Raw genomic sequence first — 18,904 nt, 5'->3', positions numbered from 1 at the left:
TATATCTCTTCTCAGGAAAATTAATCAAGAAAATGGATTTTTGTTTCCTTCTTTTATATAAAAATATACTTCATTAATTTATTAGTAATCGAGATGTTTATTTATTGTTTGCAAGTTATGCTTTTCTTTTAAAAGTGATCTATTCTTTCCGCAGAAAAACAGTAGTGTCGATAATCCCGTTTTATCAAATCGCGCTTTATCCATGAGAGATGAGACCTTAACCGAGCTAGATCAAGGCACACATACATGTATATTCCTCATTAAGTCGTCGAAGTAGCGAGCGTAATTACGAAAGTAAATCCTTGCTAGTAGTTATCCCGCCAGTATACCCGCTCATTAATCGAAGGATAATTACATGCGGACCTCATCAAACTCATCTTGCGCAACGCCTCTCAACTTTCGTGTCGCCGACATAAATCGATTTATGCCATTTCGTCAATTGGCGCGCGTCATGCACTTGACACATATATATATATCACCGATTAAGGGATCATCTTCGCTAACGATGGAGTTTAATTGAACCTTGTGCCTACACTCGAGTACTAAGGGAGATGCGCACTATTTATGAGACAAGAGCGAGCGCTTCGCATATTGCAAATTATATTGAGAGCTCTGAACTTTGTTTTGTTCGTCTTTAAGTGCTGACAAAGCCGAAGAAAGAGAAACATAGTCGGAAGAGAATTTCAACTCAATTGCGAAACGACAATAGCGATGCTGAAATTTCTCAGAACTATCTTTCTTAATTATCTCTTTTATTATTTTTATATTTACTAGTGTGTAATAATGAATGTTAGAAAATTACGGTAAACATTCTGGAATCTTGTTTAGACGTTCTTCAGATCTTCTCTGAGAAGAAATCAAGCTTTAGTATGTCGTATAATAAACAATTTAATAGCGAAAGAATGTATGTCACAAAATTAAACCGGTTAAAAACTTTATCACTATTCACATTTTCTTCTGCTCTGCAACCAAAGTGTCTGTGTAACAGGTATACCAAAGAGGAACTTTCAGAACATATTTTATATGTTCGTCGTGGCCGCTAATCGTATTAATTACGCGTCGAAAAGCGCCACTTGCAGACCGTCGCATCGTGAAGCTTTCGGAAAAAAAAAAGTAAAAGCGTCTAATTGTAAATGAAAAAAGTTAACGCTTGAAATATTGGAATGTGCGCAGAGGACTCCATCGACTCTAATTGGATCGTTCTTCTTGCTCGGTTGCCAAGAACTACATGTTAAAATCCTGTAGCAAAGTGCGCATGTTGATATACTTTTTGCCCAACGTGCAAATATAGACGAGTTGGCTTCTCTTTGCATTTATTTGCAAGATGGAAAGCTCCAGGATGACACACAGAAAGAGACGACTAATTAAGCAAAGCGACTCAAAGAGTAGCGAGGTAGAAAGAGAATCTTTGTGCAGGGTATCATCAAAAACAAGTACTAAATATAAGCGTCAGCTTATAAGTTTTTTCACGTGTATTTATATTTCTTCTCCACTCATTTTATTTATCTCACAATCAATAACGCGTAATTAATTAAAATTATAATTATTCGATTTTATTAACGTTCGAAATTCAGTTTCGTATTTTTATAAAAAATTAAAATTAAAATGATACTCTTCATAAAGAAAATTCGTTTTCTCCCTTCCTTGCTATCTTGTACATATTATTCTCCAAGACACAGAACTTTCAATCTCCAAACAAAAGTTAGCTGTAACAATTTCCGTTACCCGAATCAATTACGTACTCTAACTTAGCAGCGGTACTTTCTGGAGCGAGGAAATTAATGATGCATCCCAATGGTCGGAATTATCCAACGAAGGAAAACGACCGTGAGTCACGTGACGCACTCCTTCATTTTACGGGAAATCATGAACCACAATGAAAAAAAGATGAATCATGATATCCGGCTGTAATATCCCCAAGTAGAATGGCTTTTATGTCTCATCATCATCGTACATCGTTTTCCGGACAGATTTCAGACTAGATTTCGTTGCTACAAGCGATGTTGCATGCGAGAACGTACGCGAGGACAACAAGCATTCAGCCGCTTGACAAAGCTATTCTTTCGTTCATCGTGCACGAAATGAACATTCGCCTCGACTTTGTCGCACATGACGCACCGCGTGAAACAATAGTTATTTCCGCATGTCCAAATAAGTGACATAAATTTCGTGTCACTTTATCAATGCTGCACAACAACTATTTCCTAAACTCACTGACATTATTTAAGATTTATTTATAGAGTAAGGTTGTTAAAACTCACTATCTCGCCTAAAAATTCAATTATTATACTCATACACTTTCTTACAGATTATTTGAGAATTACATAGTACTTAATGCTGCTATGTTACATTCATAACATGTAGTATAGTAGAATTATTATTTAATTATATCATATAAGAAAGAAAAAAGATTTATAATTTTGGTATAAAGATTATAGTTTATTAAAAAACTTAATATTTTTATGAGAAAAAAATGCGATTTCGGCAGCTTTATCCTACAATATATTTTGAATCTTGCATGCATTATTACTTTTATTACACACATACCTATATCATTATATATAATATTATACTTATATTATTTTTGCACTTGTTATTATTTAATAATTACACTACTTGTTATCACGATTGTGTATATTACAGGACTCTATACGGACTCTATATCATAATTGTATGATATAATATTCATTATGATATACTCTATATCATAATGAATATTATATCCTTAATAATTAATATAATTCCTCTTCGAATAATTAAATAAACGCTTTTCACTAATTGTTCGTATAATAAAAATGTTAAAATAAGTGGAAATAATCATTGAATCAATTTTTAATTAAAGTCCAATTTGTCTCTCCCATGCTTCATCTTAATCTATACACATGCAACTCGGATAATATCAATTGCAATTATGCTAGTCTATTCTCATTATTGGAAGAAGATACGCGTAAACGCATATTAGAAAACGTGCTGCGTTGAGCGAATATACTGCATTGAGTGGACGTGTTGCATTGAGCAATGGAATACGTGATGGAATATAAGCGGTAATGTAGACGTGGCGGTTTAGAAAAAATGTTGTTTTTAGCGGTTAATATATCGTATCCAACCATCGTGCTAACATATAAAATGTATGCTTGCAAAGTCAATATCAATCATATCGCAATAAAATCTTTATTAGGTAATACAGAAAACTATAATATAGACATTAAAAACGATTAAAATGTCTCATTTACAATGCAACCAGAAAACAATCGACTATATTTTATTATTTATTTTCTAGCACATAGAAAATGTATGAACTCTATTTGATGAATGATATAATTTTATACATGTAACTTCCGAATTCTTTTGATTAATTAATTATTCAAGTTTATAATTAACTCACATAATTTAAATTAAATTAAAAAAAAAGGATCCTACAAAAAAAAATTTATAGAATACCCAGATAGCACAAAGAGAAAAAGAATAGAGAGTTCAAAAAGAATTCAGTCGTATGTCATTAATTCTGGGTTCCTTTTCAGATATAAAAAGAATTCTTTTTGCATTTGAAAATGAACTCAGAATTTATGACATACGACCGAATTCTTTTTAAATTTTTTTAAACCCTCTGTGCTATTTGAATATTGAATACACTACGTAATCGACATAATATACTACATAATATACTACATAATATACATAAACTATTCTTCACAGAGTCAATTACACGATTCACTAAATTATAAACCTTGTATTAAAAATTCAAAGATTTATGCTGGAGCACATTCAAATTTTCACTCAAGTGCTCCCTAGATATCATTTTATCCTTGTTTAATATACATGAACAACAAGAATACAATGATATCTGGGTGGTACTCGGGCAAGTATTTGAATATAGACCGGGGTGATATAGTTGTGTCTTTCTCGCGTCAGCGCGTACACAAAAGATATCGCTCGTAAAACTTTTGATATATTGTACGTGTATGCTTGCGAAAAGTCAGATTTAAAATTTTTACCGTTCAGCTTCCGACAATTTTTCGAGATTCAGCAAGCGTACTTACTCGAGTTTCTACGAGCAACGCTCACTATTTTAATAATAGTTTCTGTCAACTTAGTTACACGCCACACGGACAGACATGCTGTTTTCGTGTTCCGTTTATGTTTTATTTGGTGAATTTTATTTATCAAATCTCGGGAAAGGAAAAACATTAAGATCGGCCATTATTTTCGAATGATAATAAAATCATGACAAGGAATCGATTTATGCTTTAAATTAATTGAATTATACAAAAATCGGCAAATTTTGGATTAAATTTTGAACAAGTACTCGATATTTAAGAAAAAGACTGTTTTTTTTTATTAAAAAAATAATTTATTATAGACAAATATGTTTTAGATATTAATTCAACAATTTTATTATTATAATTCGATAACAAATATGCTTCTCTAGAGAAATTAATTATTTAATTTTAATTATTTTGATAAAAATATATACAAAATATACAGGACATATTAAACAATGTATATTTAATTTCATTGATTTTATTTAAGAGATGCAATATATTATTGTCTAATCTGTTTTCACTCTAGATTTAAGCGTGAATCTCGCGTGACTCATTCCAGGATATATATTCAATTGTCGCGGAAAATTGCCTGAGGAAGAAGTCGGAAGAAGAAAGTCTATAATCCATCTTAAAGAGTACACAAACCGCGTGCTATCGCGACGCGGCGATAAATTCAGTTTACGAACCCGAGAGTGTTTGCGTCAAAGCCTTCATCGCGAGGAAAAGGAAACTAGGAACGAGTTTCGCGACCAGGCTACGCGATTTTGTCGCGAGGTAATCCAAAGCCAGGCGCGATAAGTCAGTGAGTTAAATTCCTTCCCGCGATGTGGAAAAGAGAAGAAAGAGTTGAGAGCTCATTCACCCACTTCACTTCGAGGACGTTTCTTCGGGTACCCGAGGTCATTACGATAATCAATGGTTGGAAACCGCGTAGCGAATACATATAATAATTTTGGTTCATATAATAATTTTGTTCTCTTTCCTATCGGCGGTGCATTTTTACGAACCGGCTGGGAAGATTATTTGTAGAAAATGCAAAACCTAATTTTTTTGAACCTTTGTAAAAAAAAAGTTCGGTGCGTAAATACCGGACATTATTAAATCCGTAAATGGTACAGTATTTTGTGATGCAATTGCAGCAATAATAACTATAATAAGACTTCAATGTGCGAATTGTATTGGTTCTAAGAATGTTTCAGATCCATAATTTGTGTGTTTGAAAAAGTATGGAAAAAAAATTTGCTGAAGCATCTAAAAATTTTGTTAGATACAGCTCTGAAAATAATTTCGTTAGACTATTGATAAATAATTATGTAAGCGCTCAAACTGATTGATAGCATGTCAAAATTGTTTGCAACGTTGCTCATCATGTCTGAGATTTCTACATAATTATTTTGATAGTTCAATAAAATTATTTTCAGATCTGCATCTGGCTAAATTTTTAAGTACTTCAACAAAATCATTCTTTCCATGAAGTTGCGACTCGTTTTACGAGTATCATATATTTTCAGCTCTGTGTAAGAACTGCATAAACTCGACTTATTTAATCTCAAGATAGATACAAATAATATTTGAAAGGATATTTGCATTAGAAGTTATGTGCGTAATTTTAACTTATGCTTAGCATTTAGAAACCTAAAGATATGATTTTGTCATTTAAAAAAATTTTATCACTAAACAGCAGATAAGAAAATACATTAAACAATTATCACAGGACACAACACCGAAATAACACCAAAACTCACCAAGAACTCGCCACTGCCAAGACTCTGCTGAGATCCATCCGGTGTGACGGCAAGATCCGCAACGATCGATGTGGAGAAGCTCCTGCGTGCTTGATGATGGCATTTGTGTGGACCAAGATTCCGTTGCGTGGCATAACCGGAGACTACTGCACTCTCGTTCAACTTGGATGTCCAGATTTCCTGCTCGTGTTGTGGCGATTGACTGATGGTGCGATGTTTGGTAAACCTGGAGATACGCTCGGTCTTCACCCAGTCGTGATTTGGACGAGGCTGTCGCGTGATTGTCTGCAGTGACTTCATGGCATTGAAGCGCGAGAAACCATCTTCCATCGCGGCTGCCCAGAGATGATCCGGTAAATCTCTGGAACCACACTGCGTTTCCACGGATTGACGATCCGAGGATGAACCCAAACCGGAAGTAGTCGGTGTGGTCGGGTAGAATCTCCGATAGGATGTGTCCTTCGAATCCTCGATATCCGTGGAGTAGAAATCGCCGTCGCGTGACTCCAACGAGCGATTGTTCTCGTGTAAGTTCAGGGACGACCCGATGCCAGTCGAGGTGGTCGAAGTACGGCAGAATCGCCGCTCGTTCGCCGATGTCCATATCTCATCCGTAATCGAGGAACCGATTCCCGTGGAGGTCGTAGGCGTTCTGCGCGAGCGAGCCTTTCTATAGCCGCTATTGTATTGATACAGTAGGATGTTGGGGAGGAGGAAGGAGAATATTTTCAAAAACCCAATAACGTATACTTGATTTTGTTCTAATTGTTGTTTGAGAGGAATAACAAATATAATGAAATTTTAGAAGTTAAGTGATCTTCTTTTGAAGAGAGTTTAATTAGACTTTAAATTTATATATAATAGAAAGTTAAACTTTTTTGTCAGATTAAAAGAATTGGTCATAGATGAAATTAATGCAAAGATGCATAGTAAACATAATAGGTGTACTTAGATCATTTTCATGACCAAAAAATATGACAAATTGCAATATTGTTTTCTGAATTTTTTTTCAATAAATGATTGACAATTAGATTCTAAAAAAATTAGATTCTAAAAATTGGAAAATAATAAGAACCATTTGCACATCAAAGTTTTTTTAGTTCTACTTGTAATATGCCTCAACTTCCGTGAAATTTTTTCAAAACTAAAAGTTTTTTAATATTGAGATAATTGAACATAAAAATAAAGTATTCCTAACCGATTTGAAAAAATACTTTTGATATAAATATATTAATATCAAAATTGATTAAGTTGTTTTCTTCTTAATTAAAATTAAAATTAAAAAATCAGTAAAAGTTTTAAACCTTCATTAATTAATTTTATAAATAATATATACCTATGAGGAAAGTTTCTCTCTCTCCAGAGTTCGTCGGGGTTCGCAGGAGATGTGTGGCTCGTAGAAGAAGACGCGGCGAGAGTGGTATGTTGATTCGCATAGGAACATCTCTGCGGAAACCCCATCCCCTCGTCCAGGCCAGCTGCCCAGAGCGACTCGAGGGGTAGATCCTGGGCGCCCACGGGGGTATCACCGGCACCCTTGCCGCTTCCCACTCCCGTTCCGTGTTTCCCCCCGTTCCCAACGGAGGGGAACACTCTCTCGGCACCTTGAAGGACGCAGCACATACTCGTGCCGCCTCCCTCGCTGCCCCCGACGCCACCACCCTCCTCCTCCGCCTCCGACCCCCTAGAACCAACGCTTTGCAGGCAACCTATTGTGACCGAGCTTTTGACCTGGTGCCAGGCCTCGACCCCTTTTTTTAGGAAGGGGTGACGACCCTCCCGGTGGTCGGTTCCTCTTGTTCTTTCTCCTTCGGTAGGCCTTGCAGGCCCGACCAGCTCTTCAAGGCCAGTCCTTCATCCCTCTCGCCTTTTTATGCGTTCGAAAAAAACTTTTTTGGCTGCTAATCGTTAGAAATGATCAACGAACGGTGACGATCGATGTAATGCTCCAGCGTCTGTCTTCTTATGTGTCTTCTTTTGGTAGGAAATTGTTGACTTGAGTAGACTTGAGTACACTGAAAGTTAGTTTCGCTGTGTAGTTCGCAAACAAAGTAATTTAATGCCATCGTTGCGGACTTTTTGTAAGATTGATGAAGAGATACAGAAAGAAAAGATTTACTGAGAATTACGTAACGAAATATTCATAGATATTACATGATTCTGAATCTCTTTTGGTAGTATAGAAGTTTTGGTAGTGTTGTAGTTTCGTATAAATATGATACAACATCGATATTTTCCCTCTAATTTTCCCTTGTCTAGTTTAGAGTTTCTGAAACATGGCAACTCATCACCAATTCCTCGTAACTACATTTGATGTATCGATCATAAATATATTTCACTTCTACCTGCCGTATAAATGTAATTATGTTCTAAAACTCGAAATGTATTGATATAAGGTAATTTCGGCAAATACGCCGCGCTGGGATTTACACCGCAGAAGTCAGAAAAAATAGAAGGAGTGAGGGTAATTTTTCCGCAACTACTCTATATATATGTCTTCATGTTATATTAATATAGTGTTATGATTTCAATTTCTTACTGTTAAAATACAATAAAATAATGAAATTATTGTGAGTTGAATCGATTTGTCACTGTGTTAAGTAGCACCATCATAAATTATAATCTACATAAAATGATTACTGTAGGATGTGAAAAAGACTTAGTGGTTATTTCGTGATACTTGAGTGTAAAGGAATAGTATAATAGAAAGCATGTTGTAATAACAAAATACAAGTACTTTGCTCTTGTATTCTTTGGTTTGTTGTCTTGTATATCATTTACATATATCATTCTTATTCCTTAATAAAACTTATAAACGCATTATTTATATTTTATAAATTATTGTGTCTTTTTACATCTTATTTATATGCATTATTTGTAAATTTTTCGTGATTTTTCGTGACATACGCTCTCTCTCTCTCCCCCTATAGTAGCCATATATCCCACCCCTAGTATAGGAAAAATGCAAGGGTTTAAAAAAGTTCATTTTTTAATAGAAATATAAATATTTCAGATTTCTAATATTTTTTTCATAATAGTAGACTACAAAGTTTTTACTGATATAATTCGTTTACTTTAAACATTTACTTTAAACATAGTAAATAATACTTAATAAATTAAGTTTTTGATAGGTATATACCGGCGTATATACTGGAATTATCCTAACATTTAAATATTTGTTGTATTTCCAAATTTATATATAAAAACATTATAAAAATCAACTTCAAAAATAGGACTTTTTCTTTTACTTAAATATTTGTAATAGATTTATGCTAGAATAAAACATGCTTGTTTCCCTAACATCATGTATTTTTTCAATAAGTTACCATCGAAAACATAATTTTTAATTTATTTATTTGTGTGCAGTATACACACCTATAGAAGTGTTTAAAAATTAAATTTAAAAACTTGTTTAAATTTTAAACTTGAAATATAAATTGTTTAGATTGTAAAAATTACATTTTACTTTTTGATTTTCATTGCGGATATATGATATCAATAAAATTTGTATCTATGTCCATAAAATTTTTATTTTATAAAAAATTTAAATAATAATTTTTTCAAACTGCTCTGTATTTGCAGTATAATATTCCCTTTTTTAGGTATTTTATTAATTGGCTATTTAGCTTAATAAAATATGTATATTCTGAGTTGCTTCAACTTCAAACAAAATAATATTAAACCCCTCTATATATTATATTAGTTAAACGAATACACTGATGAGCATTGTAATACTTCTATTTCCGGTCCAACAATCTATCATAACTTTATACAGTAAATTATTACAGTAACAAACTTTTTACAGCACAACATGGCAGATTATCGGGAACGCAGGCAACGATGCGACACGAAGTCAAAATTCAGTACTGCGTCTATTCTGCTTGTCATAGCTTGCATGCTATTTTTTCTTTCATTCATTCGTTCTGCGCAGCGTGACGTTAATTAGCTAATGAAGACTAACGAGAACGCGAAAGCCAGAGTGTGAAGTCTGGTCGATCCGAGAGACTATACACGCGGAACGATCCCGGGGGCATTCATAAAGCTTTCGATGCCGACGAAATTCGATGGAATGGCCATTATACTGCATGGGTAAATTGAAAGCCGCGTAATTCGTTATTTACCGACGCAGCTTTGTAATTGACCGAAGCACAGCAGACTCGATGATTTATTGCGATCGTCGGGACCTTTTCGCTGGGGCCGATCTGTCCCGCTCGTGTCGACTGTCCCCGACAGAGATTTACGAGCGATACGACCGTCGAAACGGCGGCAGAAACATATGATGGTGGCGATCCTGGATGATGTAGTTTCGCGTTAGAGAAGAAACTGGTTTTGAAAGTTCGCATAGAGTCATTGTCAAGATAACTCACAATACTCACGTTGTTCAACTTAACTAGAGCACTCGTCCTAATTTAATTTTGTAAATCTCATTTCTGCTTTCAATACATTCGCTCAATAAATTATAAACGTAAATTTTTTTCAAATTTTAATGCATATAATTTTCGATTTGATAACAGAATATGGTTTTTGTATAAAAACGACTTTGGTGAACTTTTCGTTCTACGTATAATGACTCAGAGTCTGTATCACATTACACACATACTTCAATAACTTTGTAATTGCTATAAGTCTGTATCAAATTTTTAGAGCATCTTCTTGAAGAATCCATCTTGAATTATCATCCGATATACTCTAGCTAATATATTTATTACATCATTTCGTATAGGTTATTAAATGTGTTTAGGACATTTGATTGTGACTTTTATCTTAATTTTATTTAAAATTTGTTAAAATCATCACTAAAATTGTACTGAGAAAATGATGTAAAAAACTTAATGTCAGAACACTTATTATTTCTTTTATATTAATTCTAATAAATTTCGTTTACTTTAAAAACTTATGTCGACTCTTTAATAGGCATTTTTAATATTATCAATTTATAATATATCTAATTTAATTGGAGCTTTCCGTTTGATATTTTTAATTTTATAAGTCTTATCAATATTTCATATTATAAATCACCAATAATCATCACATAAATCATTGCGATGTTTCTTAAAAATTCATATAATTTTGTGTGTTAAATTATTAGATCTCTTCATCTTACCGTGATATTGCTATATACAATAATTAATGGTAAATGAGCCAATCACGTTTCAATTTTACTTTAGGAATATTACAAGAGCAGCGTGATGTTTGCACGATCAAATTAGTATCTTGTTTACCTTTAAACGTGCTAGTCTAACTCGCCAAATTAGACCCGACGCGTTTTCCCGAAATTCCCGGTGCACCAGATGGAAATAAATTGATGAATTAGGGAGTTGCATATCATGCACATTGATTGCATGAAATTTACATTAATTTTCGGCTAAGCCCGCAAATACAACAAAATAAAATATTACAAATAAACAAATAAAAACATTAAATTTTCTATGATCAAAGGATATATTTTTGTTAATTATTGTAAGAATTCCTTGTTGGAAAGTCACAATTGCAGCTTAACAAGGCTTGACGATGATAAAATTTGCGAAAGATATAATAAAATGTACGATGAAATGTGTAACATATAATAAAGTTCTTGATATGAATCAATGATAAAATTTCTCGCAGCTTCGATGCAACGCATCATGACCTATTTTACTTAATCCTTCCATTCACGTACGTGTGGAATATGTGCAAAAGTCGCTCGCGATATAGCTTTTTGTAAAAGAAGCTCTTCTTTAACAGATTTACTGACGGAAATTCACGATAAATGCGGAACTTCGTCTGGGCGAAAATGTGGCTGCTGTTGTAGCAGCTTCGATGGAAATCTCTCAACGAATTTTCTTTTGCATCTCTCTTAAAATCGCGTTTCGTGGTCACAATTTTCGTATTTTAAAAATATAACAAAAGATAAAAATCCTCTTTTTCTTTCTCTCAGTGAAACCACAGTACTTTTCAATATCAGCAACATCTTTTCATTGAAATATATTATAAAATTAGCTGGGTTGAACGCGCAGAATAATCTATTTTGAAATTTTAAAAGTATTCAAACAAAATATGCTCCTGGAGTATATAACTCTTTTACTTACAAAAAGTTTTTTAATATCAGCCAGAATATATAAAACTTCATTTTTTTGTGTTTTTAACTAATTATATTATTTTAATAAATAAATTTAGAAATAACAAAATATATATTATTTAAGCATTTATAAAATGCTTAAATAAAATCAATAAAATATGTAAAAAGCATGTATTATTTAATAAAATATAACGCTTTCTTAGAAAAATAACAGAAATTAATTTTATTAAAGTGCAAAACATTTCTGTTTCATTATTTATCTAATAAAAAGCATTTATAAGCAATTAAATGTAAATAAATATTTCTATATAGTTTACTATTGAAAGAATTTAAAACTTGAAATAGATAAAGAAAAGATTTCTCTATATTTTTATAGAAATACGCTGTAATTTGCGCGTAAACGACTGCAAATTTTCAGAATTAATAAGAGAAATAATAAAAAAAAATTCAAGTGCCACGCCGGCGAGAGGAATAAGGAAATAAGAGTCACTAAATATTTATAGAATACTCTACTAACGCAAGACGATTCGACACGATACGCGATGTACTTACAAAAAGGTGGTTGCATAAATAAGTAGGCGTCTAAGAAGTCAATGTAACGCCCGACGATGCGCAAACAAATACGCGGATGAGTTGCAACAAGAAATAACATCTTCGTCCCTTCGAGTAGTCGCGAAATGAACATGATCTATCATTACGGTGCATAATGACATGGACAGCGCGCGCTCCGGTAGAATAAACACGGAATTTAATATTACTATGCTACTGCGATACGTGCATGCAACATTAACGATATGAAATTTTCGCACAGCACAGCGGAATTTCCGCGCATACGTAACACCGTATGCAAATTACCACGTGGAAATTCTGTTACGTTCGCGATCGGCGTATCTTGATCTCGTTCGACTGAATAAAAAAAAATTACAAGCACGTACAAAAAGACATCAAAGCGCTGAGCAGTACCGTCATTAACCTACACGAACTGAATTACATGTTAACGGCATCGTGGAAAATACGTTATCACATCATTAACATCGATCGATATTTAAATTTTTACCGTATAATAAAAATGGTATATATGCCATAAGTAAATATTATCGAGTAAATTGTATCTTAGAACATGTAATATATAAAAGGCATCTTTTTTTTTAAATTTAAGTGTAAAAAATGATTTAATGATCTCCTTTCTTTATAAGTTAAACATCATTCTTCTTACATCACGTTATCTTGCAAAAAAAACATAAAATAATTTATTGCAGAAAATATGTACAATATATTGTGCTTTAAAAGCAATCCTCCAATATGGAATATCCTATAGTGACTGTAGCATAAAGTATATTATGATTAAGTATGACAGTATACCGGTATAAAAGAAAAATTACCTCCGGTTAATGCAAGTAAGCAAGAGAAAAAGAGAAAACAAGGAAGAAACAATCAAATTTACAAAGACGGTTGAAGGAAGACAGAGTGAAGAATACGATAAAGTATAGTCGCCATTAAATATTTATAAAATGATTGCGGGTTATAAAAGCAAAACGGGGGAGTCGTCTTCGTGTATCTCATAACTGGCTCACGCGTAAAACTATGATTTCCATTTAATATCTCCATGAATACACTGTCTCTAGTGCGCGTCATGAAAGGTAACCACGCAGAAAGAAGAGTGCTCTTGCGAATTCGCCGACTTTTATATGCATCCTCGGATATGCGTTACCTGCGGATACACGCGTACGTAGATCATGCAACGCGCTATTGCATTATTTCGACATGGTAAAACCAGCGCTACATTTAGACTCTCGAAACGGAAATACACTCGTAAAAGCCGAACGAACTGCAAAAAAAAGTGACACTGAATGGAAACGGAAATCTGCCCTTGTAAGCTGTATCGCAATTTCCGATTCGCGGGATAAGTAAAATTCGATATATATGCATACGATATATATGCAACTCTATAAAATATGCGAAAAGATTTGGTATAAATTGCGCATGTTATTTTCGACACAATACAAGTATAAAAATAATGGAAATATGATCAACGCATTGATACTGTATGTAATTACTGCAAATTGTTCAAATAAATAAAAGATAAATACAAAAAGAATAAAAGAGAGGCCTTTAGGAGATTATCAGAAACTTCATATAAAATATCGGGAAATTTACATATAACGTTTTTGTAATAAACAGTATTAATTTTATATTATTTGATGTAATGCTACAGAAATACGAAAAACAACCTTGTTCAAAAAATATCTTCTAAGAACCGAAGTAAGAAAAGATGAAATGATAAAATTCAATCAAAAATCTACAAACTTGATGAGGTAGTGTCTCTACAAATAGTAGGATAAAATTTTAAAAAATAGAATGTAGTCAAAAGACAGGAAATAAAAGAGGTAAAATACGATGATCAGTCTAGCATAAATAATATAAACGAAATTATGAGATGTGAAATCTGGGATTAGCAGCACGTTTCATCTTCGCAGTCAATATCAACAACGCTTCGTATTTTCGATTTTGGCAGATTTGTTCGAACTATTCTTTTTTTTTTTTTTTTAGTGCCAGTCATTAATTGTCTGCAAAATATGATCGGTCTACTTGTGCCAGGGACAGGCGGCTTACCATAAAAAAACGTCACTCACGATCGGTTTATGATCGACGCGGGAGAGCTCGCAACGAATATTGAGGATTTTTATTTATCGTTTATCTTGACAGCTTAATAATACGCATTTCATTCATGCGATGCCGATGAGTATTATACAGAACGGCTTTCGACGTAAAATAATTATATCCTGTCGTTTGCGATTCCAATTCGTAATTAGTTAATTGCATCGTGCAGCATGCTCTGTGATACATTAAAATTATCACAAGCACAAAGTTGTTAATTGTATCTCATTATCTCGCAAGCAATATAGCAAATATGAATGTACATACATCAGTCATGTGTATAATTTAATATGTAATATCTAAAAATCAAAATACAAAGTCTGTACAGTTTTTCAATTGTAATATAATTTTTTTCTCTTCTCTTCAAGAGCAAGATCTTTCAGGTTCATTAACTCATATTACTCTCGTTCGAACGAAATATCTATCGAGACAATTGGTAACAGAATCACGGTGTGGTATCGATTGAAACAAGAAGGGAGGACGCGGTACTACGGTCTGTAATAAAAGTAATTTCCATGGAATTTCGTAGAATGGTCCGCATAGAAAAGAATTGTGTAATTCAAGTCCCGCTGCTCCATGCCCTTCTGTGCATAATATTCCAAGAGAAGGAAAAATGCCGCGCCCTGGGAAATCCTGCATCTCGTGGAGAAGAGTGAGTTTTCGACTTCGGTTATTTTATTTTTTTCAACCGTCGGCAATATGCATTTCTATTGTATTAAGCGTTGTACGTAAAAAGATAATACGTCATACTGATATTATGTTGACTGCATTTACAAAAAGAAATTTTATTTCATATACTTTCTATCATAAGAATAATTGTTTTTTTTATAGAACGATTTATTTATAGAAAATATTTAATAATACAATAAATATATAGAATGTAATGACTGTGTCATTGCACTCTATTATATTTTCCAACTTTTGTTTAAATATTCTTTTGTAAAATCAATCATTATTATTAATTCGTTAAGCTTTGAAATATTTATATGTACATCACAAAAATTATAGATTTTTAGATAAATTTTCTGTAAAGATCAAAAGAAATTCAGGGGATTTTTGTGAAATTTTTTTAAGAGATTCACCTACAAGCATCTGGCGACGTTGCAGTCCTGAGTTTTTTTTTTTTTTTTTTTTTTTTTTGATGGCGACAATACGGACGAGGAGGACATTTGTTTTCGCGTTAGAGCCGATGGAAAATTGTCGTGGTCATGACGCCGTGAAAAATACGGGTGAATATCCCGCTCACGTCTTCTCGTCTTCCACGAGCTGCTCGTCGCCACCTTTTTATAGCTTGTCAAGTGTAAATCCCCGATGCCTCCTCACGACGACGCGATGAATGGGAATAGTGTTTAACGCCAAGACGGAAAATTCTGTCCCAAGAAACCACTGTGTGACACTCGTGTCATTCTCGCACTTATTTTCTTAGCATCGTCGTAGAATAAGATGAATACCTAATGCGATGATGTCTCTGCTACTGCATGAGTAAAGATCAGTCTTGTCTATTCATGAGCCTTTTTATTTTGATTCCTGAGAACGATTCTGCAAATCTAGAATGCAATCGAAAGCGACGGCTAATTTCTTATTAGCGATATTTATGTTACCGATAAATCTAATGTAACCCAACAAATTATCAATTTATACAAAAAAAACAGATTTTTAAAGTATCTAAAAATTCAGCTAGATATAAAAATAAGATTCAAAATAATTATATAACGCTTGAGCATTGATAACAGTGCTCCAAAAGTTTTCACATTCTAATAACTAATTTAAACGTCTTGCGTAGTTATTTTAATAGTCTAAATAAAATTATTTTCCTATCTATATCTAGTTAAATTTTAAGATAAAATTCTTCAACAAAATTGTTCTTTCTTTATCCACGTATAATTTCGAAACTGTATTTATTAATTAATAGATTGAATGATATTTTAAACAATCTAAATAAAAAGAAGAGACTTCTAATGACAGGAAAGAAATTTGACTGTTACCTATAGTATACCTATTTTTTACGTTATATTAAATAAATATGAATGTTGCATCTCTCACTAATACTCTTTTAATCCAATAAACTGCGTTTACCTTGTATTCAATATTGTTTGCTGGTGTTATTTGCTTAATTTCGTGGATTTCCGCGAGCCCACATCGATCAAACGGTCGTCGCGTCGACAGTGAATAATGAAAACACGCTTGGAAAAAAATGCAAACGATAAAACCGTGTAAACCCACCGTCCTTGTTTCCCCCGGTCGACTGGTGTATTCCTCCGCATACGCGTTTACTCTAACACGCTCTTTAATTTGCCCGGCGTTTAGCTCGCCGTTGGGAAAACAGTTGTTTCAATTTATACGGCCGGCGCGGCGATACGGCACCTACGACGCTCGTCCGCATTGCGGCGCGCGCGCGGTTGGCGCAAAATGGAAGCAATTGAATCCCTTTAAATCGCTTTAATTGTACATATCTGTCGTTACGACGCAAACGGAAATAACGACAGCGCGCGACATCGTAGAATACATACGCGATGAAATTGCGAGAACGCCTACGCTTGCAAATCATTAAATTTTTCGGTTCGTGCGAAAAGTGCGATGATTACGCCGAATTACATAAATTCGTATAATTGAAAAAAGGATCAATATCGAACTCATCGACTAAATGTTAATTTCAATACAGAGAATGATTTTACTGAAGTATCTAATTTAGCTAGCTGCTAAATTATACGGATCTGAAAATAATTTTATTAAAAATCAAAACCATCAAAATAATTACAGAACGCTTAAACGTTGATAATAATATTAAAAATGTTAACATTCTAGCAATCAGTTTAAATGTCCTGTACATAATTATTTTAATAATTCAAATAAAATTTAAAATTAAATAATTTTAGACTCTTTAAATTTAAAGTTAATTACAATAATACGAGCATATAGAGTGAAATAAAATTTAAAAAAGTCAAATAAAATTATTTTTAAATTTGTATCTACCTAAATTTTTAGAGATATTTCAATAAAATCATTTTTTCTGTGAATGAATGATACCATGGAACGTGAAACTTATATATTTATTAGGTTGGCAAGAAAGTAATTGCGTTTTTTTAAAAGGCATCTATCAGTAAAAACCGCAATTACTTTCTTATCAACCAATATATCATGATAGAGTAAAATTTCAGCTTTAAGAATCTCTTTTTTAAATTGCGATATGACAATTTTTAACGGAGCGAAGTTAAAGTCAAAATGTTCCTTTTATTTAATCCGCGATAACTCAGTAACCAAAAATCGTAGGAATATTTAAAAAAAACGATTTTATAGGGAAAGTATCAAGCTTTCACGATAGATAAAATTTTCGAAAATTTTCTCAATTTTCTCTTTATTTTGGACACGTTACAAACTCACAAAGTGAGAAGAAAATTTTCCGTCGTTTTCAGCTCGTAATTTTTGGTATGTAAAAATTATAAACTTAAAAAATGTGAAAAGCTTTTAAAAATAGAGATTTCAAACTTTAAAATCCTTTTTTTAAATTTAAATTTCATTCATTATTGACGAAGATATTGTATATACAACTTTGAGTTAAAAAAACGCAATTACTTTCTTGCCAACCCAATAAATTAGTAGCGTTTTTCCAGTGGAAAATAAATGAGATTCAATGCTTCCAGCTTTACTTATAAATCAAGTAACACAAATGAAATCTTGGTTGAATTTGATTCAACTGATAAATATAAATACACTATTTTCTATTTTGAGTATTATATTAAAAATAATAAAAAATATGGGGATTTGATAGACCGCGTGGTACACCTGCGTTAAAATTATGATCATACAACACGCATGAAAAATGAGATCGCGCAGAGAAGAGGCAGCGGCACTCGCTTATCTGCACAGCGATAAATGGCATAGGAGGCGATCTCGTTACGTTTTCCGGTTATCCTGGCGTATCCGGAGTGGAGTGGTCTGTTCTTTACGAGTCACTTCAGAAGTCTCGATAGCGTAGCGCGGCACGGCATGGTGCGGCGCTTCGAAGATGAGGCGAATACCATAATTTTCGGTCCGTTGCTCGTGCCTGCCCGCTACGGTTTACGACCATAAAATTCCGATTTGGTCTCCTCTTCAGATCGCTTTCGTCCCTTCCTTTTCATCCCTCTCATGCAACTGTACACGTAATTGAAAACGAATTGCCCGCGACCGGTTAATTTAACCGTTTTTCCTTCCTTTTCCCCTCGTTGTGCTTTACCGCGTTTTATTGTTCTCTCGTGATTCCTCGTTACCCGGTATAGTATTACCGGTTACAGCCGTCACGACCAACTACGATTTTTTCGAAGTTGAGCTTGTTCCGCTTCCGCAACGCGGCGTTTCGCCAATATCGACGATGACATATTTGTTTGTTTTGTTAATATATACAGATATATATATATATA

The 18,904-nt window shown here is 33.4% G+C and overlaps 1 protein-coding gene across 1 annotated transcript in view; it reads right to left on the bottom strand.

Annotated features, from left to right (window-relative positions):
* Window positions 1-7,411, bottom strand: part of LOC108685195 — a 138,311-nt gene extending 130,900 nt beyond the window's left edge. Inside the window, exons 1-2 of the mRNA XM_018189889.1 lie at window positions 7,125-7,411; window positions 5,789-6,440 (exon numbers count right to left, since the gene is read on the bottom strand). Coding sequence (XP_018045378.1) covers window positions 5,789-6,440; window positions 7,125-7,411 — 939 coding nt within the window. The remainder of the gene's footprint in view (window positions 1-5,788; window positions 6,441-7,124) is intronic.
* Between the last annotated feature and the right edge of the window lie 11,493 nt (window positions 7,412-18,904).

This window comes from Atta colombica, unplaced genomic scaffold (assembly GCF_001594045.1).
Source record: "Atta colombica isolate Treedump-2 unplaced genomic scaffold, Acol1.0 scaffold100, whole genome shotgun sequence".
Lineage (NCBI taxonomy): Eukaryota > Metazoa > Arthropoda > Insecta > Hymenoptera > Formicidae > Atta > Atta colombica.
Note: the sequence above shows the minus strand (reverse complement) of the source record. Positions and strands in the feature narration are given on the sequence as shown.